The 22,184-nt window shown below is 51.0% G+C and overlaps 8 protein-coding genes across 8 annotated transcripts; 4 read left to right on the forward strand and 4 right to left on the reverse strand.

Annotated features, from left to right (window-relative positions):
* Window positions 1–1,097: 1,097 nt before the first annotated feature.
* On the reverse strand, window positions 1,098–3,410 carry P170DRAFT_400598 (alkaline phosphatase). The gene is made up of 3 exons (XM_024846333.1): window positions 3,212–3,410; window positions 2,927–3,129; window positions 1,098–2,868 (listed from the first exon to the last, which is right to left on the reverse strand). The coding sequence occupies exons 1-3, from the start codon at window positions 3,322–3,324 to the stop codon at window positions 1,208–1,210; spliced, it is 1,977 nt and encodes a 658-aa protein (XP_024708699.1). The 5' UTR covers window positions 3,325–3,410; the 3' UTR covers window positions 1,098–1,207.
* Window positions 3,411–5,208: 1,798 nt separating this feature from the next.
* On the forward strand, window positions 5,209–6,876 carry P170DRAFT_424140 (MFS transporter; the record flags this gene model as incomplete). The annotated part of the gene is made up of 4 exons (XM_024847550.1): window positions 5,209–5,363; window positions 5,431–6,552; window positions 6,614–6,692; window positions 6,748–6,876. The coding sequence occupies 4 exons, from the start codon at window positions 5,209–5,211 to the stop codon at window positions 6,874–6,876; spliced, it is 1,485 nt and encodes a 494-aa protein (XP_024708700.1).
* A 468-nt stretch (window positions 6,877–7,344) lies between these two features.
* P170DRAFT_454471 (N-acyl homoserine lactonase family protein) lies at window positions 7,345–8,342 on the reverse strand (the record flags this gene model as incomplete). The annotated part of the gene is made up of 3 exons (XM_024851438.1): window positions 7,345–7,512; window positions 7,573–7,732; window positions 7,786–8,342. 3 exons carry the CDS (start codon window positions 8,340–8,342, stop codon window positions 7,345–7,347), a joined length of 885 nt encoding a protein of 294 aa, XP_024708701.1.
* A 451-nt stretch (window positions 8,343–8,793) lies between these two features.
* P170DRAFT_463101 (NAD-dependent succinate-semialdehyde dehydrogenase) lies at window positions 8,794–10,395 on the forward strand. Its single transcript, XM_024852138.1, has 2 exons — window positions 8,794–9,901; window positions 9,961–10,395. The coding sequence occupies exons 1-2, from the start codon at window positions 8,845–8,847 to the stop codon at window positions 10,386–10,388; spliced, it is 1,485 nt and encodes a 494-aa protein (XP_024708702.1). The 5' UTR covers window positions 8,794–8,844; the 3' UTR covers window positions 10,389–10,395.
* Window positions 10,396–11,916: 1,521 nt separating this feature from the next.
* On the forward strand, window positions 11,917–12,848 carry P170DRAFT_129402 (mediator of RNA polymerase II transcription subunit 31). Its single transcript, XM_024842402.1, has one exon. It carries the CDS (start codon window positions 12,196–12,198, stop codon window positions 12,691–12,693), a length of 498 nt encoding a protein of 165 aa, XP_024708703.1. The 5' UTR covers window positions 11,917–12,195; the 3' UTR covers window positions 12,694–12,848.
* Window positions 12,849–13,542: 694 nt separating this feature from the next.
* Window positions 13,543–17,583, forward strand: P170DRAFT_129410 (uncharacterized protein). The gene is made up of 3 exons (XM_024842403.1): window positions 13,543–14,118; window positions 14,212–16,912; window positions 16,979–17,583. Exons 1-3 carry the CDS (start codon window positions 13,904–13,906, stop codon window positions 17,483–17,485), a joined length of 3,423 nt encoding a protein of 1,140 aa, XP_024708704.1. The 5' UTR covers window positions 13,543–13,903; the 3' UTR covers window positions 17,486–17,583.
* Window positions 17,584–17,841: 258 nt separating this feature from the next.
* P170DRAFT_435049 (palmitoyl-protein thioesterase family protein) lies at window positions 17,842–19,030 on the reverse strand. Its single transcript, XM_024848854.1, has one exon. It carries the CDS (start codon window positions 19,003–19,005, stop codon window positions 18,010–18,012), a length of 996 nt encoding a protein of 331 aa, XP_024708705.1. The 5' UTR covers window positions 19,006–19,030; the 3' UTR covers window positions 17,842–18,009.
* A 609-nt stretch (window positions 19,031–19,639) lies between these two features.
* Window positions 19,640–21,416, reverse strand: P170DRAFT_424146 (uncharacterized protein; the record flags this gene model as incomplete). The annotated part of the gene is made up of 2 exons (XM_024847551.1): window positions 19,640–21,160; window positions 21,213–21,416. The coding sequence occupies 2 exons, from the start codon at window positions 21,414–21,416 to the stop codon at window positions 19,640–19,642; spliced, it is 1,725 nt and encodes a 574-aa protein (XP_024708706.1).
* Window positions 21,417–22,184: the final 768 nt, after the last annotated feature.

Raw genomic sequence — 22,184 nt, forward strand, 5'->3', positions numbered from 1 at the left:
GCCTCCTCGAGTGTACGTAGTATTATAGTATATCGATCCTGATCTGGCAATTCCTAAATCGTAGACCTCAACACAGCATACTCGGTTGACTAGTATCCTCTCATCCTATTATCCCAGGATTCGGCACAGAACCGTAGGGCACATGCAGGAAGCACCCTAGGCACGGTCGACACCAATCGAGATGAATGACAGGCCGACCAACTCCACCTCGCCCGGTCCCTGCGACGGTTACCCCGGATGTTGTGCAGAATCGACAGCCAGCATCCTGGACACGTACGGAGTAAATAGCACAGCACGGAGTATGTTCCGCTGGATTCCCCTGGGAGAAGTGAGCAGTCCAACTGCGTCCAAATCTCCAAGGTACCCCCGATCCCTCCACGCCAATCCCCACGGTACTCAAATGCTGCCAGTGCTATTTAAAGCCACACGCCCGACCTGCCTCCCCGGAAAATGTCCAGAGCACGATGGGTTAAAAAAAAACAAAGCGCCCCAACGACGTCAGCTGCGCATTCCTGACCGGTCCGTAGATTTGATTTTTCTTTTTTCTTTTTTTTTGTCTTGTCTTCCCACCGCCAGGAATGTCAACCGAGCTGCTAACACACCATCTTCATTCGACTGACTGGGAAGAGTTCCGAATCCATGGCGACCGCCCTGATCGACACGCCCCTATCTCTTTCCTCAATGTCAATCCCAACCCCGTCGATCGTCCTCCCCTCCCCTTAGGATTACTCCGTCTGGTCCCTTCTTGGCAATTGGAGACCCAAACCAACCCCTCGGTCCTTGCTTACGTACCTCGATAGATTCGACGCCGGTGGGTGCTGCGTGGCTTGGCTTTGGAATGTGGATAGGCTGATGCCCCTCTATCGCTCGCTGCATGACAGTTACCTGCTTTTTTGGAGCGAGCCTGCGATGTCCTTGCTTGCCGGGGCTGGTGATTTGGATCGCTTATCAGGGCCGGTGACATCACCCCTGACATTCCGGAGAGCAGGGAACGGGGTCGACTTGAGCAAGCGAGGAGAGAAGAAAGGAAAGAAAGAAAGAAAGAAAGGAAACAGGTTCGGTCGGATTCATCGTCATCCATTCAAACTACTAATAATACACTGCAGGTTTTTTTCTCATCACGCTCCCAACCCCCCTGATAATGCAAGAATTCGAAAGAGAAAGAAAAGAAAAGAAAACATTCGACTCGAACCGAGCAAGAAGAGGATCAGTTCCTATGTCCCTTCTTCCCACGCTTGGTTTCGGCCAGACCCAAGCACTCGGCCATGTTGAAGAAAATGTCAATGGAGTTGTACACGCCTCCAAACAATTCTTGGCATGGGCCCTGCGCAAACACGGGCACGTCGGTCAGCGAGTGCACCCCTTGGTTCGCGTCCACGGGTAGCGTGCCGTTGACCAGGTATCCGGTCACCGCGTCCTTATAGTTGGCGAAGTTGCCCTTGCTTCCGGGATGCTCAACGGCGGGGAGCCGGGGTCCGTCCTTGTGCACCTCGTAGTTCTCCCGGTGATCGGGGAACGCGACCACTCCCGAATGCAAGGTGTAGCGCGGATCCCACCGTGCCGGGAAATGGACCCCCTCCGAGTACCGGAGCGCGTTGGGTCCGCCCACCGTGTATTGCGAAAGACCCGAGTTCTCGTAGTACCCGATGGCTCTGCGCTTCGCTCGGTCGTCCTCCTGTGCGTTCATGTACTTGGTGTCGACGGCGCCCGTGACGTCGAACCCGTGCCCATGATCGGCGGTCACGACGATCAGAGTGTCCTCGAGCTCGCCCAGGGCTTCGAGCTTCTGAATGGTAGCCTTGACGGTGTCGTCCAGCTCCAGAAGTTCACCGAGGGACCGATCGTAGTCAAGGGTATGCATTTGCTTGTCGATGCTGGCAGCCTCGGACATGAGGAACCAGCCGTCATCCGAATGACGCTCATTCAGGACGTCGATCGCCTTGAGGGTCATGTCTTTGAGGCCGGGGAGATCCTCGGCATCGCGACCAGACCCGTCGGGGTAGTTGCTCTGGTTTTGAAGGTTGGACTGGTAGACATTGCGGTCCAGCCAGGTGGCCAGGTTGTTGGTCGAGAAAACGCCCAGTGCCCGGGTGTCGTTGGGAGCAGAGTGCAGTGCAGTGTTGTTCCAACTGACGCTGTATCCCTTCTCGGCGAACAGGTTATAGTAGTCACGAGCGGCGTCTTCGCTCTTCAGGAAAGCCTCGGCACCCGCACCGAAGAGGACGTCGGGGCCGTTCCACTCTTTCCAGTCGAAGTCAGTCAGACCCTCATAGAAGGAGCTGATGACGTGTTCGTACTCTCCACGGTCGCTGGTGTGAGCCGACAGAGCGGCCGGGGTGGCGTCGGCAAGGAAGGCAGTCGAGACGATGCCAACACCAGCATCGGGGTGTCGACGACGGAAGATCTCAGTGATGATTTCGAACTTGGGGTCATCAAAAGGGTCTTCGGAAGAGTCCACATAAACGTTCAAGGCGTTGACAGTGGTTTTGTGGCCAGAGTACAAGGCCGTTGCCGAGTTGGCAGAGTCGGTGATGAACGAGTCCATCGAGTGGGTCATTTGGTGGCCCAGCACTGGGAACTTGTCCAGCGCCATCTTGGTCATGTACTTGCCGTTGATGCTTTTGTGAGCGATCAAACGGGCTGCAGTGATCATGTTGGTGGTCATTCCGTCTCCCACGAAGAGAACGACGTTCTTCGCACGACGCTTCTTGGGGACATCACGAACCAACCAGTTCGCGACAGTCTTCTCCTTGCCATAGTACGTCAGAGTGGCCTCGTACTCGCCAGGTTCATACAAAGCAACTCTTCTGTAGGCCTTGGAGGTCACATTGACGAGAGAGGCCTTGCCGGCGTCCTCAGCGAAGAGGTCTATCCAAATTAGCGCCGGCTGAATTGTACCAATTCGTCAAGGTTTCTTGTGACTTACCCTCGTACCAGGTGAAATTCCATCTCTCAAGCTTCGCCTCATCGATGTCGAAGTACTCATCCACTGGAACGGCCTTCTCACCCTTCTTCGCAATGGTGAACTTGAAGTTGGGATCGGGCTCACCCTTGCGGGCTTCGGAGCCGTTGACGGGCGAGTGAACCTCCAGACGGATATCGAAGCGCTGTCCGGGAAGGAAGTCGGCCCTATCGGCGACATTGAACCGTTAGCCTCATTTCAAATTTGCCCAGATCCATCTCGGCTAGCAAACAAACTGACGGAACTCACTGGTCAGGAGGGAAGACACATCCCAGCGAAGGGCAACCACCCAGACGCTGATGGGTTTGAGCAGCAGCGTACGAGGCGAACAGCGCCAAACCCGAGATCGCGAAAGACCTCATGTTGACAGAGCTCTGATGGGGAAGACCGATTGAGATACCTAGGTAGGTAAGAAACCGGGGTCTGCAGCTGTGGAAGATCAGTGCCAAACACGGTGCGAACGACGCCCTTTTATGATCTCTAGCTCGCGGCGACAGCCAAGACTAGGAAATGAGATGATCGGAAAGACAACTTCCCCTCTCATCTGCGTCACCCAAAAAGAAAAAGTGCTATCTTGGACACCGCGCAATGCAACTCTCCCCATGTCCCGCGTTCCTTGGCGCATACCACCACCGCAACCACCGCGCAGTGAATCAGCTCCGGCATGGGCAAATAGGATGCCCGGTCAGGATACACGTGCGGAGGCTAGCCGTTCGCTGCGAAGCTTGGATCCCTGTCCCTGGTGCCTCGCCAAGCCTGGGCGCCTTGGCGATGTCCGCCACGCCAAGGGCACGTGGTGGCCCCCGTGTACAGCAATGGGCACGTCCGTGGATTGCGCGCGCAGATAGGCTGGTCTTCGGAGATTTGGTGCCTGTATCTGGCTTGGTGCTCTGGCGGTTTTCGTAGCGAGCCGGGAATCCTTATCGGACTTGCATCATGCCGGAAGTGATTCCGGAACATGGTTGGTTTGGAGGTTGCTCTTGCCTCAGCTCGTTGCCACTAATGGTTTACTAACGTTGAGAGATCGAACCACAAGGAAATGTCTATGGAGTACTCCATAGCTCGTTGGTCTGACATCTAACTTATCATTAGGCAGCAGTTATATCGGACCCCTGGTCTTGATCATACCCAGCATTTCAATGTAGACTTTGAGTAGCTAAATTTCTCGATCATATCTGTCATATGTCAAATATAATATTAAATGAGAATTCCATTTTTCTACTGCATAAGGCATTGAGTCCCTTAATTGTAATGGGTATCATCATAATCGCAATTCGCAGAATGCTCCTTCATCCTTTGTGGAATGCTCCACGCTACATATCGAACAGAATCAAAGAACAACAATTAAACTTCCAGCCCTACCAGGACCAAAGCGCCAAGATAGCCCACAAACTAGATAATGCCGCAGGTATAGTTCACCCAATAAATGCTGCTACACGTGCATGCATGGACATGCGGCCTGACATATCGGATTCTATTATTGCCTAGTGGGAAGCTATACTTAGGTATGGAGGCTTGAGAGCGCTAGCCAAGAAGCTCGCGCTTCTTATTGGGTTATATATTGCTTCCAGACTCCTACGCGGTTTTCGATAGGACCTGTCGTGATCTTGAAAGGGAAAGAGTTGGTTGTTGTGGGGTGAAGTGAAACGACGGATCCAGCCCTACGACGTAACTTTATCAAGTACCATAGATTGAGTAGAGGTGGTTTCATTCCCGGCTGCATTTGGTGTATTCATTCCATTTCCTGTTCGAATGGATGAAGAAGAGCACTATATTATAAAAACCTGCCAAAAGCCTCGGCGATCACGCATTTCGCACATGTCGACAAAGTCTCGATATCATCCCGATAATCACTAATCGGCAATTCACCGGGAAGAGTACCAGGGTGGGAAGGAACAGTGATTTAACTTCCCGTGTCGAATGCCTCAATGCGAACGTATTAGTGATCCTCTCCGTCTCGCTGCCGAGAATCAGGCTGGTAGGCAGTATGACACGACATGGTATCCCCGGTCTCAGAACCGTCGAGCCATGGATGATTCTGCGCCTTCGGAAACATGATTTCTGTCTTCGTATATAAGGTCGCATGTGGTCGAGGTGTAAGACTGGTTTTGTGACAGGGATCTCGGTTAAAAGGTTCTATACATATCCTCTCGAACGATGGGAGATGCTAAGGATAGTTCGAGTTTCCAATTCCCGTCGACTGAAGGTGAGATCTACACTTGCGTTGTTTTCCTTCGTGGTTAACAATGTTGACAATACTAGTCGACGAAGCTGTGCCTAAACAACATGAATCGGCGTTTAGCTCAACCAACGGCGACCTTTCCAAATCCTACTCAAACATTGTTCGTCTCGATGGAAATGCCGATCCTCTTGATCCGCAGAACTGGCCTGTGAAGAAGAAGTAAACCTCACGATGATTTCGGTGATAATCATTGATCGGAGCTGACCAGTGCTTGACCCCATCATAGATTGTACACTACTGTTCTCCTTGGTCTAGCAACTATGGTAGCTGCCTTCACCAGCAGTATATTCGCTACAGCAATATATCCCCTGATGAAAATCTATGGAATCTCCCGCGAAGTCGGCTTCCTCGGAGTCTCGCTGTATGTCCTGGGCTTTGCGGCAGGCCCCATCATCTGGGCGCCCTTTTCTGAAGTCAAAGGCCGTCGGACTCCCTACCTGCTGGCCATGTTCGGATTCACCATTTTTGCTTTCGCCACAGCCGTATCCAAGGACGTGCAATCGATCTTCATCTGTCGGTTCTTTACGGGCTTCTGTGGCGCTGGCCCTTTGACACTCTCCGGCGCCGTCTATAGCGACATCCTCTCGCCCCAGATTCGCGGCGCCGGCATGGTAGGTTTCAGTCTCATGGTTTTCGTAGGCCCGCTCCTCGCCCCTAATATCGGCGGATTCATCATAATGAACGAGAACCTCAGCTGGCGATGGACGCAGTACATTGCCGGAATGCTCGGGGCTGCCTCGCTCATCTCACTTCTCCTTTTCTACAACGAGTCCTACGTGCCCGTCCTCCTCTCCCAGAAAGCCGCCCGTCTCCGCCGCGAGACAAAAGACTGGTCGATCCACGCAGAGCACGATGAAATCGACATCAACTACCACGAAATCCTGCACAACTACTTCGCTCTACCGTTGAAAATGCTCGCTCTCGACCCGATCATGCTCTGCATGTGCATCTTCGGCGCCTTCGTCTACGGCCTCCTTTACCTCTTCCTCGCAGCCTACCCGATCATCTTCCAGAAAATTCACGGCATGAACCCCGGCGTCGGCGGCCTCCCTTTTATCGGCGTCATCGTGGGCCAGCTCCTTGCGGGCGTCGCGTTCTTTCTGGGCTCGCCGAAACTCGGTCGCCAGATTAGAGCGAATGGAGGGGAATTGGTGCCGGAGTGGCTGCTGCCGATGGCCATGCCGGGCTCTGTTATTTTCTCGGCGGGCCTGTTCTGGCTCGGCTGGACGGGCTATCGTAGTGATATCCATTGGTTCGCACCTACTGCCTCTGGCCTGCTGACGGGGTTCGGGCTCCTGGCGATGTTTTTGCCGTCAATTGGTTACGTGACTGAGGCGAGGCGAAAGAGGTGAGTTCATTCCTGAGAGAGGTTTTGGTAGAATATAGTAGTGACGGGTCGATCTTGTTAGGGCTGCGTCGGCTATTGCAGCACACACGTTCCTTCGGTCCCTGGCGGGTGCAGTCTTTCCTCTCTTTGCGACGTATATGGTGCGTTTTCCTGTCCTGAGACTTCACTTTTGAGATGGACTTACTAATGATATAGTTCGATGGTCTCGGTGTCGAATGGGCCTGTACGGTCCTAGGATGTGTTGCCGCACTGCTTATCCCGATGCCGATATTATTCTACATCTATGGCGCGAGAATCAGGGCACGGAGTAGGCTTTCGCTTTGACTTATATGGATGAAGGGTTTTAAGACGCGAATGGGAATAGCGAGAGTCTTGGGTTGTTTGGTGAGCGGGTTGTAGTCGCTTGACGGCGGAAATACAATGGATGTAAAATTGACAGTTTGGTTTTGGTTTTCATGAACTATATACCTGAATGAATTATATTATTGGTCTTTGTTATCAATTCATATAGAGGATGATCGGGTTGAATGTGCTGGAGCGGAAGGTGAAGGAGCAGTGAGATCGAGCAAGGTGGAGGGAAGCTAGTGGAGTATTCATGTTAAGGATGTTGTAGGATTATCCTCAAGTAATGATGTTGGCTCTGTATATTTAAAGTATGAACATTTGAAATGTTGTTATCATGCAGACAACTCAAATTGTATAGGACTTATCTAGGACATGAGTTCTTTCTGAACTCAATCTCTGGGATACTTCTTATCCCCTCTATGCCAATTCAGTCAAGCCCCGTATATTCTAAGTGAATACCTTGGCTTGCTTTTGAAGATCCAAAAATGTCTCCTTATCATGGCCAGGAATGATCTGTCCCTTTGTTATGCGCTCCAGCTGCTTGAGTCTCTGGGTACTTCTGAACCAAGATGGGTGGTCTCGAGCGAGCCAGCCCTGGGGAATTCCATCGACCCACTATGAATGATGTCAGTTAATGCAGTCCTCGTTAATATTGAGGTGTGGTGGAAACTTCACATTCTCTTTCACATGGCAATGGTCACTGATGAAGAAAAACGTGCCCGTCTCCGGCATGTTAATCTGCATGCCCACCAAGCCGTCAGTGTGCCCGGGGAGATGGTGCAGGGTTATCCCCTGACAGAAGTCCATGGTCTGGTCATTGAAGGTCTTCCAGTTCCTAGAACTATATTAGTACGACTGACTTCAAAAGCAAATTCAATCAACCATTACATAGATAGCTTGAGATAGTGCGGCAAGTAGACACCGACGTCCGCGCCAGTGGCAACGGACCAGAAGGCGGAATTCAGCTCCCGCTCGTGAACCCAAATCTCGGTATCTGTTGTTTCTAGGAATTCGTCTAGCCCGCCCGCATGGTCGAGGTGAAGGTGGCCGATGATGATTTTCTTGATATCCTCGATCCGGTTCCCAGTGGCTTCCACGGCCGCACGAAGCTCGTGGCGCGGCTCGTAGTTCACGCGAGCGAAGATATCAGACGCCGCTGGGCCCCATACTGTGGGATAGTCCTTGCCAGCACCCGTTTCCCAGAGGATTAGGCCTTCGTGCGGATGGTCGATCAAGATGCAGTAGATGGGCAGTTCTCTTCGCTTGTTGACGAATGATTGGCCCTCGGTGCTTTTCAAGCTGATGTTGCCGCCCCGAGTGACCAAGCCTTCGTCACACTCCATCCAGCCGCATTCTAGTACATGGAATTTAGTTCCGGGAGGAGCAACATTGGATATGGCGCCAGGGACGGCGCCTTGCTGAAGTTGGTTTTGGATGGTGGGCATGGTTGGAAAAGTATACGTACGAAAGAGGCATGGGGAATTGAACACCAGAAATGCGAGATAGATTATTTATCTTCAGTTTGAGTTCAGCTGTGTTGTCTGTACAGTTTACACGTCAGAACCATGACGCCATTGCAGTGACTCTCATTGGCAGCTCGCTTTGTGCGCATTCCTACCCCGCTCTCTCAAGCTTTTGAGGACTTTGCGGGGATGATCACTTGGAGAATGGAGCCATACCAAAGATAAAGATGAAGATGATCCTCCAACTCGTCCCTCGGTACGAACACAGGATTCAGAAAGCCGACTCATCTTATCTTCGGCTACTTACGGGCTCTCCACATCAATATAAAGGCCTCGATCCGCACAATCGCCATGAAGCGTCGCCCATTCTCTCGCTCAAACGCTGCCGTTATCTCGCGTGGTTGGGCGATTTCTACCCCAACTTTTAGAATCTCGACACACCCGCTTTATCCGCAACTACCGCCAAAGCCAACCCAGCTAAGCCATGTCGACTATTCCGAGAAACCTGAAGCGCAAAGACCTTTTCCAAACAAAGGGCTTTATCGCAGGGTCATGGGTAGACGCTCAAGATGGCGCCACATTCGAAGTGCGCAATCCGGCATCCCTGGAGACTCTCGCCACGGTGCCGGAGATGGGCGCCGCCGATACGGCCAAAGCCGTCGCAGCGGCCCACGAAGCATTCAAGTCGTATAAAAAGACCTCGGCACGAGAGCGGGCTCGGTGTCTGCGTCAGTGGAACGCCCTTTGCCACGAACATGTGGATGACTTGGCACTGATCCTGACGATGGAAAACGGGAAGCCCTTCGCGGAGGCCAAAGGAGAGGTGCTGTATGCTGCTTCGTTTCTCGAGTGGTTTGCAGGGGAAGCCGAGCGAACTCACGGGGAAGTGGTTCCGTCTGCGAATCGCAACCAGCGCATTTTAACCATCAAGGAACCGATCGGTGTAGCGGCTTGTCTTGCGCCGTGGAACTTTCCCATCGCGATGATCACCCGCAAGGTTGGTGCAGCATTGGCTGCTGGGTGCACGACGGTCTGGAAACCGGCTGGCGAGACGCCCCTGAGTGCGTTGGCCCAGGTTGTGCTTGCGAAGGAATCCGGCTTCCCTGTTGGCTCGATCAATGTTGTCACGACCTTGAATAAAGTGGGAGAAGTAGGAGAGGCGCTCTGCACGTCTAAGTTTGTGCGCAAGCTCAGTTTTACGGGATCCACGCGCGTGGGCCAATTGCTTGCGAGGCAGTGCAGCACAAACCTCACGAAGCTTTCTCTCGAGCTTGGTGGGAATAGTCCGTTCATTGTTTTTGACGATGCGAAGGTTGAAACGGCCGTTGAAGCTTGTCTGCTTGCCAAGTTCCGGAATTCTGGCCAGACGTGCGTCACGGCGAACCGTATCTTCGTTCAAAGGGGCATCTACCAGGAATTTATGCAAGCGCTGATCGCCAAAATCAAGACGTTAAAGGTCGGGGATGGAATGGAAAAGGATGTATTCATTGGTCCTCTTACTCATGAGCGAGCCGTTGGAAAGGCGATGGAACATATAAAGGGTGAGTTTACCCAGGAACGCCTCTCAAACAGACACTTACTTATTTCCCCGGTATTCCAGATGCAACGAGTCGCGGTGCATCTGTTGAGCTCGGCGGAGGTCCATTCCGGCCTGGAGATCTTGATGGGTATTTCTTCCAGCCAACTGTGCTGAGCGGCATGTCCATGGAGTCTTTGACCACACAGGAGGAGACCTTTGCACCTGTAGTTGCTCTATATCCATTTGATACCGAAGAAGAGGTCTTGGAAAAGGCGAATGACTGCGATGTCGGCCTGGGGAGCTTCGTCATGACTGAATCAACCCCACGGATGTGGCGGGTTGCTGAAAGTCTCGAAGTAGGCATGGTGGGCATCAATTTAGGCATGCTAAGTGCGTGTGAGAGTCCTTTTGGAGGAGTTAAGCAGTCTGGATATGGCCGCGAAGGAGGGCGTGGAGGCATCGATGAGTACCTCACTGTGAAGAGCATTCTCATCAATGTCAGCAATTAGATACCAGTTTACAGCAATCATGAAATCGTGTACATGACCTCCTATATGAACTTAACCTCTACTAGACTTTTCACCATTGCTTGCTACTAATATTTACTTCATTCATCCGTTACACATGCATATTATTGACAATGTTGGAACGATACAGGATAAATACCATCCATTTCCCGAGTTCAACTCCCCACCGATGTTATTCTGAAAGTCTCCACCACTGCACTTTGTGTAAGTCTTGTCCCTTTTTGTCTCTCCGTACGTCCGTATCTTGCCTTTTCTACCCCAACAAGGACCCACACCGATCCAAATTAGGGCTAGATCTCCATTTCGAACGTAGTCACCTCAATTGTCCTCCAAACTATATCGGTAGCCATGAGTTTGTGGTTGAGAAAGTTATAGACCCCAATATTGGCGACCAAGTTGTCGTGCTTTGCTATACAACTTGCCGGGGGCGCTTGTACTAACACCTGTACAGGACAGTGGTACGGCTTGTTTTACCACCGAGGAGGACATAGAACTTCTTCAGGAGTATATTCTACTTAGCAACAAATCAGGACACTATTTTTAAAGACTGGGAGCCAATACTGTTCCCGACCCCATTCATTGCACATCAACATTGACTTTATGTACAACATCGATAAAATTTCGATGAAGGGGGAGGACAGTTCCTGGTGAACTATCCTTCTTTGTTCGAAAGAAAAGTCTTACTGCTATCCACGATCCCTCAGTCAGCACCCTTGACGCTCTTCTTGTCAGCGTGGAGGATTTTATTGAACAGCATAGGCCTCAGAATGGTCGCACCAAGTCATCGGTGTCACAAGCTCTGAAAATAAATGTCGGAGAGCCCATGTCTTTGAACAAGTCCGGGTTCTTCACTAACTTTGTTTACCTATACTGATTCTCTTTGGTGAAATACCATCTTGGTCACACAATCCTTCTCTGAAAATCCTTGCCATTGGAATTTTGCATTTCATGGCATGGGACTTTGAGATATTATTTGGCGCTGACACTCAAGAGATCCTAACAAATTTTCTTCTGTTTTAAGATGGCTAGATTATTTTGAGTATATTCTGGTTTCATGGGTTTCTGGTTACTATACACAGTGCTCCTGATATGGTTGACGGGGTTGTTCTAAAAATGAGAGCATTTTTAAATAAGGATCAGTGCATAGAGCTAGTTCTTCGTGTGATACCTTTCTCGCTAAGCCATGTTACTCTTGTTAAGATATCTGAAGCCAGTGTCCAGTACCCTCGAGGTCGGCGAGATATACACAAGGCACCGGAATTTACAACCAAAGAGAAAGCGCAAATTTAATATCACTGGCTGTACAAAAATACTCAACTTACGCTTGTCCAAGCCAGCATATTGTTGACCAGAATTCAGGCTTTTGAAAGGCATTTCTCTACCTCCGAGGGAAATAAACTGTGCGATTTGTTTTGGTGGCGGTTTCTCTCGTCTAGCATATGACTTTGATGAATTATAAGATATGGCGGTGCATATGACTGCTACACGTGAGCGTTTAATCCTGAATGGATTTAGTGAATAGTCATATTGGAAAGCTCCATATCGAGCATACTATATATCACAGATGGCTGGACGTGTAGTAGAAGACGGGTGGAGATACGGTGGGTCATTCGTTGTATGGATGTCTGGATATGGCATCGCTTCTTGGCAACCTCCAACTCTTAGCTCCGCGGTCGCTTGAGCTTTGTTCTCCCCAAACATAGGCGCATATCGGTCGCAGACTTACATTTTCTTCAAAATATTTCCTGCCCCAACCGCATCTTAATCCAAAGCTTCATATCTTTTCAACATGAACCCACAGCCACCGTCCGAGCAGCCCCAGCAACCTCCTCCGACCCTGACGAATCCTCGATTCACCCTAGAGCTCGAATTTGTCTCCTCCCTCGCGAACCCATACTACCTGTCGCATCTTGCAGTCAACTATCCCAATCTCCTGGGCATCTCTAGAACCAGCGAAGAAAGCGATCTGAACAATGATACTGTCGACCCTGAAGCGCAGGCATTCGCAGCCTACCTTGCCTACCTCTACTCCTACTGGAAAACCCCGGAGTACGCTCAGTTCCTGACCCATCCGGGTGCAACTCTGCGTGCGCTACGACTTCTGCAAGAAGATGCTTTCCGTCGAGACATTATCCGACCGCAAGTGATTGAGTATTTGGCGGGCGTTGGCCTCGATGCCAACCAGGAGGGCGCGACCGGGGAGGCTGGAGAACAACGTGAGGGGGAGCAAGCTCAAGACAGCCAGGAGAACCAAGCACAGGTGGGAGACAAGGCAGTGAAGACATGATTAAAGGTGACACATCTTTCAAAACAAGTCTGGTTGACGGTGGTTGTCTTGGGCCTCTTCAGCTCCGGTTTATCTGTCGTCGGAGTCCAATATTGCCCGGCGCCTACCAGATAAGGAAATCGTTGCGGGCGGAATTTTAGGATCTACGCTTGAGGGAAATAGGGCTCCTCGGCTCAATTTTCTGGATAGCAACGTTAAACGCGTCGATTCCGTTGGTTCGCGATATTCGGCGTCATGTGTCACCGAGGTTCTCTTTCTTCAGCGATTGTCCACGGTACCGGTTATCGCTGTTGGGAACCATAAGGAAGTTCAATCCAACGCCACGCGACTACCGAGAAATATCCATACCCCCTTTTGACTCGGGCCATCATGATTTCTGATCTCAACGCCTGATCGGAATGCGGGGAACTGAGCTATCTTGATCGATGAATGGGAGTGTGCCACATGAGAGACTAAGGAGATGAACACAGCCCCTTGCGAGAGACAAAGCTGGGGGGATGTTTGGCGATCGGTGTTCATGCAAGTGCTCTCGTTCCTGGGTAGTGTATTGGACAGACAGACTTTAGTCGCTTCTCGACGATGACGTTTTCGGTGGTTGGGATTGACGTGTTTTTTCTTGTTCTTGTCCTTCCTGCACTTCTGTAGGGCATAAATGATGTTAAGAATTGAAATCAATATGGTTCAATAAATCCAACGACAGGAATAGCACCAGTAGCAGCGATCCTAATAAGAACAATAACGTCGCTCTGCCGACCGAGATTTCGTGTCGTGTTGATCGCCAAGTTTGACGGGGCGGACAGGCTGATTTTCCCGACGGGAGACTTCGCTGGAACCTCCAATGCACACCTCCCTTATCCAGCCTCCGTTCATTCCTTGTGCAGTCTATCCACCGTGTACAGCTGGCAAACCGTGATTCCGATGGATTGAACCCCGCTCTCGGTGGTAATCCTGACCGACTGACCTGGCGATTCTTTCTTTCTTTCCTTTCACTCTCTTTCGCTTCTTCTCCCTTCACCCTCCACTCTGGCCGGATACGGCGCGGTGACATCAGATCGCATTCCATGCTCCGGAGTTAAGCCCATGATCTGGCTCTACTGAATTTATTCACAGTCTCTTACTGCCTGACTTGCTCTGGATATCACTATCGAATCTCCTTCGATCTTTCCCGCGTTACGGACACTTGGAGCCTTCTCCGGCTACTGCTGAGCCAATGGAAGGTGTACGCCAAAAATGCCGGCCGAAACACCAGGTCTTGATTCTCAAGTGCTACCCACAGTATCAGAAAGGGGTACAATATGTCAAACCGAATTCGAGCGAACTCTCGTACCTTCTCTATTATGCCAGCACGCGCCGAAGCAAGCTGACCAAAGTCGGCGCTTTTCTTGAGAAACGGGCCGCTCGGGATGTGTGGCGCCGTAAGATTGGGTGAGTAGAAGACACTGGGAAATACTGTTGAGTTCAAGTTCAAGCCGATCGGGGTTGTATTGGATCCGGTAGCTGACTCGATATGCTTTGCAGAAATGTACAGGTTACGCTTCAAATCCTCAGCGCGCTCATCGAGAAAGTACCCCGCGATTTGCCCATCTACGCACGATCGGTCATGACGGTGATCGAAACGGTCCTACGTTCCCGTGATATAACGATGGTTGAGGATTCCATTTCGACTTTTGAGATGTTCTGCTCCCACCAGGACATGGCCGCTTTGTCTGCGGAACAGGACTTCGCGAACCAGTACCGAGAAGTTGTGCGCACGTACGCGAGTTTTGCGGATATCGAGGCGTCGTCCCAGGCGCGAGATGCCTCGAGCCCTCAGTTAGCGATCCGATGGAGAAATGCTGGACTACGGGCGATTAAAGGCGTGATCAGCTCCGAGGCAGGACTGGCGGCAGATGGCGGAGACTCATTGAACATCATACTCCCGGTCATTCTGCAGAACCTCTACAATGGAGAGGATGACCTGCTCCTGACTTTGGAAAGGAAGCTTCTCGAGTCAGAGAAAGCGGAAGCTGACCTCATGACGCGCCCACGCCGAGTCAGCACCGCAACTGTGGAAAACGTCGACGCCGTGGATGGAGACCCGACACTGGCGGCCCGGACCACGGCGGATATGGACAGACAAGCGGAGATGGACGTGAGACTGCTTGCTCTTAGCTGTCTGGAACGCATAATCGTCACTGGAAGCGGTCGTGGTCAAATCCGAGTCACAACTAAAATTGTGTTGGATTTCATTCTGCGCAAAGGGAAGACCGACAACCGGGCAATGTCACTGAACACCAAGGATACCTGGGAAACGTCTTTGATTGAGCTTGTCGCCAAATGGTGCCCTGTTCAAGTCCGCTTCATTATTTTGGCCGCCGCTATGGAACTCCTGCTGGAGCTCAAGCCGACTGAAGACTCTCTAAATGGCCCTTTCACTATCATGTACATGATCGACCGGCTGTTGAAATCTCCAGTGAACATGATTGGACTCAGCGTCATCGACATTTTGCTGGGTCTGATGCAATACATGTCCTTCCTGGTGTCGCCATCGCGCGCCGAGAAAACGACTGAGGAAGCTTCTGAGAAACAGAACGGCCATTCCGATACCATGGGTGAGCCGTCGGCCAAGAAACAGGAGCTTCTCTCTTTGCTCCAGAATTGCATCGGCGATCTTACGACCCACATATACTATGGTGATCAGGTTGTCGACATGATAAGAGCTATTCTCACTCGTCTGCGTCCTTCTAGCTCCAATGAGCAAACCGAAAACTCAGCATTCCCGACTCAGCTCGATGGCTTTGGACCAAGTGCTAGCTCTCCAGGCTCTGGTGAAAAGAAGCATATAGTGTTCTTTTCGCCCAGCGCAAAGGTCACCGCCCTCAAAGCCATCAAAAACGTTCTTCTAGTCGCAAACTCCAAGAAGCCCGCGGAAGCAGCCGGTGTAGAATCCAGACACCGTGTGGGCAGTTACGTATGGGAAGGTACTCAGTGGCTGCTGCGTGAGCCAAACAAGACCGTTCGCTATGCCTACGTCGATGCGTTCCTGGCTTGGTTGCGAATGGAAACGAACCAGGATGACCTCAAAGTTAAGGAGAAGCCTGGAAAGCACAGTCAATCTCCGAAGCGCGAGTTGACTGACATTGCCGAGAAGCCCGGAAAACGCACTGTCAGCTCTAACACGGCCCAACGAGAGAGAGCTCTAATAATGGCACAGTCGAACTTCCTTCGTTTGCTTCATTTGACGATCTACGATATTGCCCTCCAATTTCCCCAGGAGAAATCCGAAATCATGCTTCTTCACCTCCTTCTGGTTAGCCTTGTTGATAAACTTGGCGTGAATGCTGCGAGATATGGACTTCCGATGGTCCTGAAACTCCAAGATGACCTGACCACTGTCGATAGTGTGAGCTCCGGCATCGCCCAAGTCAACATCGCCAGCTTAGTTTTTGGGTATCTGTGGGCACTGACTGAGAAATTCGACCTGGAGAATTGTCACGTCGGAGGCGAGATCATGAATGAAATTGTCAAGAGGCAGAAATATGGTATTTGGGTGGAGCAGATACGTCTTCCGGCAGCCAGTCTCAACGACATACTTCAGGACCGGACATCTCAGTCCGCGAATTTCGGCATGGAGCAGATCAAAGAACTTACTCCTTTCGGTTATGGCATTGAGGAGCTTGTCAACCGCCTCGAGGAGGCCTATAACGGGTTTATTCTATCGACAACTCATAGTCCGCCCACTTCTCCTGGACGGAGCTTCACTACCCCTATCCTGGCACAGGTTTCGTCTGCTGGAGGTACCCCGAAGGGCAGCCTTCTGCCATCGACCGTCAAGGAGCAGATGCTGTCGGCATGGTCAAGAGAAACCTGTCTGGCAGCCGCTGAGAAAGATAAAGCTGAAGCACTGTCGCTCAGCGGCTCCAAATCGGGGACCATGGCGATGCGCAGTCATATTTACCACAATGGTCATGGTGACAGCTCTCCATCCACCGTTTCTCCGGCATCCGCTCATCATGGTGTTTCGGGCGGCGCAGCAGGTCTGCCAAACGTCCGACGGACCAGTGCACCCAATTCGTCAGGCTCCCAGCTTAACGACTCTAATCGCGACTCTCCGGTTCACGTGAACGAGCTCAGACGGGTTCTTTCGGTCAACAACGAAGGGAAACGGAGACTTAGTCCGCTACGTGGCCGCTTGGATACCGCCAATAGCAGTGTTGTTTCTTCAAGCAGTGAGAGCATGGTCAGTGGATATTCCCTGTCCGAAATTGACGGTGAGGGATCCTCACTGAGACCTCAGTCTATCAAGAACGGACATTCGGGTTTAGAAAGCGACGGCATCGAAACCCCCAAGGCCTCGGCGTTAACGTACGGTTCGCAATATTCCTTCCATTCTGGCGAAAATGGCCCCGATGTCATTCCTCCGGTTCCTCCAATTCCACCCTCCCTTTCTATTCCTGGTGGTTTCCCCAATGAGTCCCAGCGTTCTCTGGCATCGGCCGAGCGGCCATCAACTGCTCCCGGACGGCCCCGCAGGAAGTCCAGCGCAAGCGCGAAGGCGCAGGCAAATGCCACAGCTGGCAGATCTCTCAGCAGACACAAAAGCCGATCTAGCACTGGCCTCGCGGCTGCAGCCGATGATGATGAACACCCCAAGACCAATGGCCACGAAGACACAGATCCCACCAGGAATGATGTGCAAAAGCTGCTTGGTGGCTTCTTGTCCCCAATGGATGCTGAAAGCAGGAAAGTCGTGGGCAGGTCGCGAACTGGTCGACGCAGTGCCACCGGAGGAATCGGACGTCCTCCATACTAACTTCCACTGTCATATATACGTGACTTTTCTCTCCTTCGTTTCTATTCCTCTTCTTTCCCCTCGGTAATGCCCGATGACCTTTCTTATTATCATTTATTGCTACTTGTGCACATATCCCTTTATTCTGTTGATTTGTGTTGATTTCAGTCTTTCGGCTTTCCATTCCCTGTGCTATAATATCGCACCGAATTTCCTATGTTTAGAACCTATCACCATCCTTTGCAACTTAACGGGTCTTTTTTTCTGTCGGGTTTGTTGATAGAGCTGTACTGCGTACACATTGTTGTTTCTCAAGCTGTGCTTTTTTCATTGTTTCTTCGGCCCTTCGCCCGAGTGTCGTTTCTATTTTATATGTTTGCAAATTCTACCATTGTTCAAATAGTTTCTCTTGTTTCTCAATGGCGATGACTACATGTATCTAGTAGCACAAGTAATCCACAGCTTAACTATATACTATCCAGCATGGGGTGCCATTCCGTTTAAAATATACCTACATTAAGATCATAGAGCGCAGAGCCTCGCTACTAGTACCCAACCTGCTGAACCAGCGGGTTCGTAACATCCTTAGCCTGAACCCACAGACCCTCCCTCTCGCTCGCGATAACATCAACCTCCACCGGCGCAAAGTACTCCGTAAACAACTTCGTCAACACCTCCTCCGACAAATGCATATGCGGCCCAGGGACCGTCTTGAACTCCAACGCCCCCTTCTCATCCAACTCCCTCAGCCCCAGCCAATCCTGCTTGTAGATCTCCCGCTCCCGCAACGGCGTCACCTCGCCAGACGTCGCATTCACCTCCGCAAACCACGCGCTCTCCTTCGGATGCACCATCTGGTCCTCCTCGAACAGGTACATCGCGAAGCGATTCACCCGCGCCAGATTCTCCTTATACGTTGCATTCTTGACCCCTCGCTCGTTGTTCACATCCGCTAGGAAATTGCTATGCTCCAGATATGCCTCCAGCTCTGTAGGGTCGCGGAAGTACTGCGCAGGGACGAGTCGCTCTTGCACGAACTTCGACCACCGGCCCCACCGCAGGAGCGCCTCGCCGCCTCGACACAGGTAGTCGCTGGCCCCGCAGGCCTGGAACTCCGCGATCCCGTTGTGCTGGCTGCCCAGCGTGACGAGGTTGTGGACGGGCGGGTCGTTGCAGCGTTCGATGTACGCGCGCAGGAACTGGCCCCCCTGCGAGAACCCCAGTGCGTTGATCCCCGGTGCTGTGCGCAGGATGTTGTCGGCGTGCAGCTGCGCGCAGACCTGGTCGACTTGGGCGTTCACGTCGCCGAGGAAGCTGGCTTGGCGGTCGCCGGCGCCGCTGGAGGCCAGGTGGATCAGGTGTACGTAGGTTCCGGGGTTTGTGGCGTCGGCGAGCGCGGCGACGGAGCGCATCCCGTCGCGTTGGAAGTCATCGCCCAGCCCGTGCCAGATGACGAGTGGGAGGGGGGCGAGCTCGCGGGTGGTTGGGAGGGAGGAGGTGAGGATGGGGAGGAGGGTGAGGGCGGGGAGGAGGTGACGCATTGGGATGTTGAGGTCTTGGATGTATGGGGATAGAAAGGGAAGTTGGATTGCTGGATGAGGTGATGATGGGATGTTGTGATGGGGATGGGGACTACTGTTTATGGAGAGAGCTGGGCGCAGTCACGTTGTCCGGGCATGTGATCGCCGGGCGGTTGTTACGGGGCTGATGTGTTGTGCTCCGGCTCGGCGATAAGATAGTGGTCTCTGGGGTAGTAAAGGGGTTGAATGGTCGCTGTCAGGCACTGCATCTTGTGACCCAGATGTCTGAAGATTACTTCTGATTCTAAATTAGATTATTGAATGTGATACCTCAGAGAAGTCTTCCAATTAAAGTCGTCAGGTCAGCTTAAAATTGCAAATTTAGTACTATATCTAGAACAAATACATCTTGCGCCCGCGTTCGGGTTCATTCAGGGTTTTGCTCGAGCTCGAGACAGCTATTGCCAATCCCAGTCTTCGTCGATGATTTTGATGATGTCACTCATGTCATTTAACATATAAATCGATTTTACAATGCCACTCGCAGCCGGCAGACCGCCGTATACACACATCTTTCATGGGATCTGATCACAGATTCAAACAACATCCGAAAAAAAGAAGCCAAAGCCAAATATCTCAAGCGAGGAAGATATAATTAGAATTGAAACGAGAGCGGATCAGGCGACGATGTAGTGTTAGCTTGCAATCTGTTTATAGTAGGCAGATTGTCCCGATAGCATACTGATGGTACAAGAAAATCGGCTTCTTTATCGCCCTGCCTAGAAGTACGTTGTTCGTTTCGGACATATCCTTCTAATAGAGCCGCTGGGAAAGGAATCATGGCCATGGGATTACCGGCTAAGGCTTCGTCCTTTCCGTGGCTTGGACTTTGTGTTCGGGCGAAAATTTGGGGTTGGACCTCCGGATCTTGTGATAAGTTGATAGGAGTAGTTATGTTGGGATATTTGAGTAGAGCAAAACCTCCCTCTGCTGCATTAGCATTTCTGGCTGATCTGTTCGGAGTACAAGCTTTAGAGTCTAGATTCCACATAGATCGTTTTGGACCGATATTGCCGTTATCATCAAGCACAACGGGCTGTCCGAATATTTTCGTCGGTGATTTGTAAACATTTGATATATCAGATGAGAAGGTGATAGTAGTCTCATATGACTTGAGTGTTTTCTTTCGATGAGCTGGTTTGGGCAAATCTCGTATATAATGTGCTGGTTCACCGGAGGGTGATCGATTCTGTTCTAGATAATACTCAGGCCTGTGGGAGTAGCACTCCAATGTCTCCAGTGTTCTTGGCGAGAGTACAGATTCATGATAGAGCTTCTTTTGCGATCCCTGACTTGGTCCATGGGTCAACCCGGCCACTCTCTTGGTAGCATTTAGCCTCCTCTCGTTCTCAACAATCATTTGATCGATCTGGTCATCGATCGTGAAGCGTCTTCTGTTGAATGCTATTTGAATATCATGAGTGGAGTTGTCCTTTTGGGTGGTCTGTAGTGGTATTTGATTCATGGCTGGGTCCCCTTCATCGAGAGATGTTTTCTTTACGTCTAGGCTAGCGTTCTGAGATTGAGGCCCTGTGCCCGCAGGCATTTTGGGAGACATAGGACACGAGGGAGACTTTTTTGGGTGAATGAGATTGACAGAGTCTTGATCAAAGTATTCTCCGACATTTCGGGGACTAGATGGTTTTGCTGTTTCGGGATTTCTGGAATATGCTGACCCTTCACTGACTAAAAGCATTGACTGTGTAGAAGCATTTGTTGGGAGACTGCTGGCTTGTGCTGGCAAGTTTTCCACCGGCACACTGCGTCCATTAATTGTGATGTTGAGGTTTTTGATCGTTCTCATTTCAGACGGCGTATTCCTGCCACCACCTTTGCAGAACGGCCGGTCTATCAAAGGAACATTGTTCTCAGCACCAGCCAGTCTTATCCGATCGGCGTCTGTAAGCTTTCGTCGCTTCCCAAATCTTTCGATCTCCTCGATTTGTGTGAATGCTACTTCGAGTGGCTTTGCAACTGCGACTGCGGCCCAATCTTTCGTATTTAGCAGCTGGTGTTTGACACGGTCCACACGGCCGACGAACTGCGATTGTTGAGAAGGTTCGACAGATGTATCTGCGTATCGAGCGGGTTGCAGATGGGAAGGCCTAGCACTAAGCTAAGATCCCTGGTTAGCGGGACTTCAGCGTTAATTCATACAGCACGCTCACTGTGTCACTGTCACCTATCTTTTTCGCTTGCTCTTCTTTCGGTGTCCCTGTAGCTATGGAACTAGGAAACTGGGAGAAAGGGATCCAATTCGAGTCTTTGGTTATGGTGGATCGGAATCTTTGAGGATCTTTATTTCGTTTCTTAGAACCTGCATTGTGGCTAGTGTTGGAATGTCTATAAAGACGGCCTCCTGTCCAATTCATGGATACAAGTTCAAGTGGAGAAGAAAAGTTGATGAAATGTGTTCGGGGGATGAGAATAAATAGATCTCTGAGGAGCTTAGGCGTTCATTTTCGAGACAATGAAAGTGTCATGTGATGGTCTAAACTTGGACGTAGCCTATTACTTGTTTGGGACTACCCATCAACATCAAGCGAGAATCGATGCCATGTTTATTTGAAGAACGGGAGTCCTATCGGTTTGAGATTGAGGATTTCCATAAGTGATACAAGAGAAATGGAAGTGTGAAAGTATCCTGGAGAAGAATATCCGCAATCTTTTTTATTTCACCAAAATTCCGAATGGTTGGTTTTCTAGAGGCTACCCGATGTGGAGGATCATGAGACGACATCGGACAGTTTTGTCAATCAGGCAAGCGTCCATATGAGGTGACATTATGAAGTCGAGTAGTCGTGTACAAGAGGTTGACGGGTTTTCTCTCGGGTTTATTCGAATTCTCTGCTGCTGCACAAGTGATGGCGCAGTCACATATAGCTCCAGCATAGAGTATGTATTGGCCAGGTGTCTATATGTCTGAAAAAGAATTGGTGAATTATGCCATAGACCTTCCATAAGGGTCATCATGGATAGCAGCGAGAACAGAAGGTGAATTCGCATATACCTGCGTTTCCGACTTCAAAGTCGAACCCATCAACGATGCTGTCATGTCAGCCACATACTGTGTAGGGCTCAATCGACCTTGGTCGAGTACGGCTCGGGCCGGAGGGTGGCCCAAGCTAAGGTGACTAATG

The sequence above is a fragment of the Aspergillus steynii genome (genome assembly GCF_002849105.1).
Source record: "Aspergillus steynii IBT 23096 chromosome Unknown P170scaffold_2, whole genome shotgun sequence".
Lineage (NCBI taxonomy): Eukaryota > Fungi > Ascomycota > Eurotiomycetes > Eurotiales > Aspergillaceae > Aspergillus > Aspergillus steynii.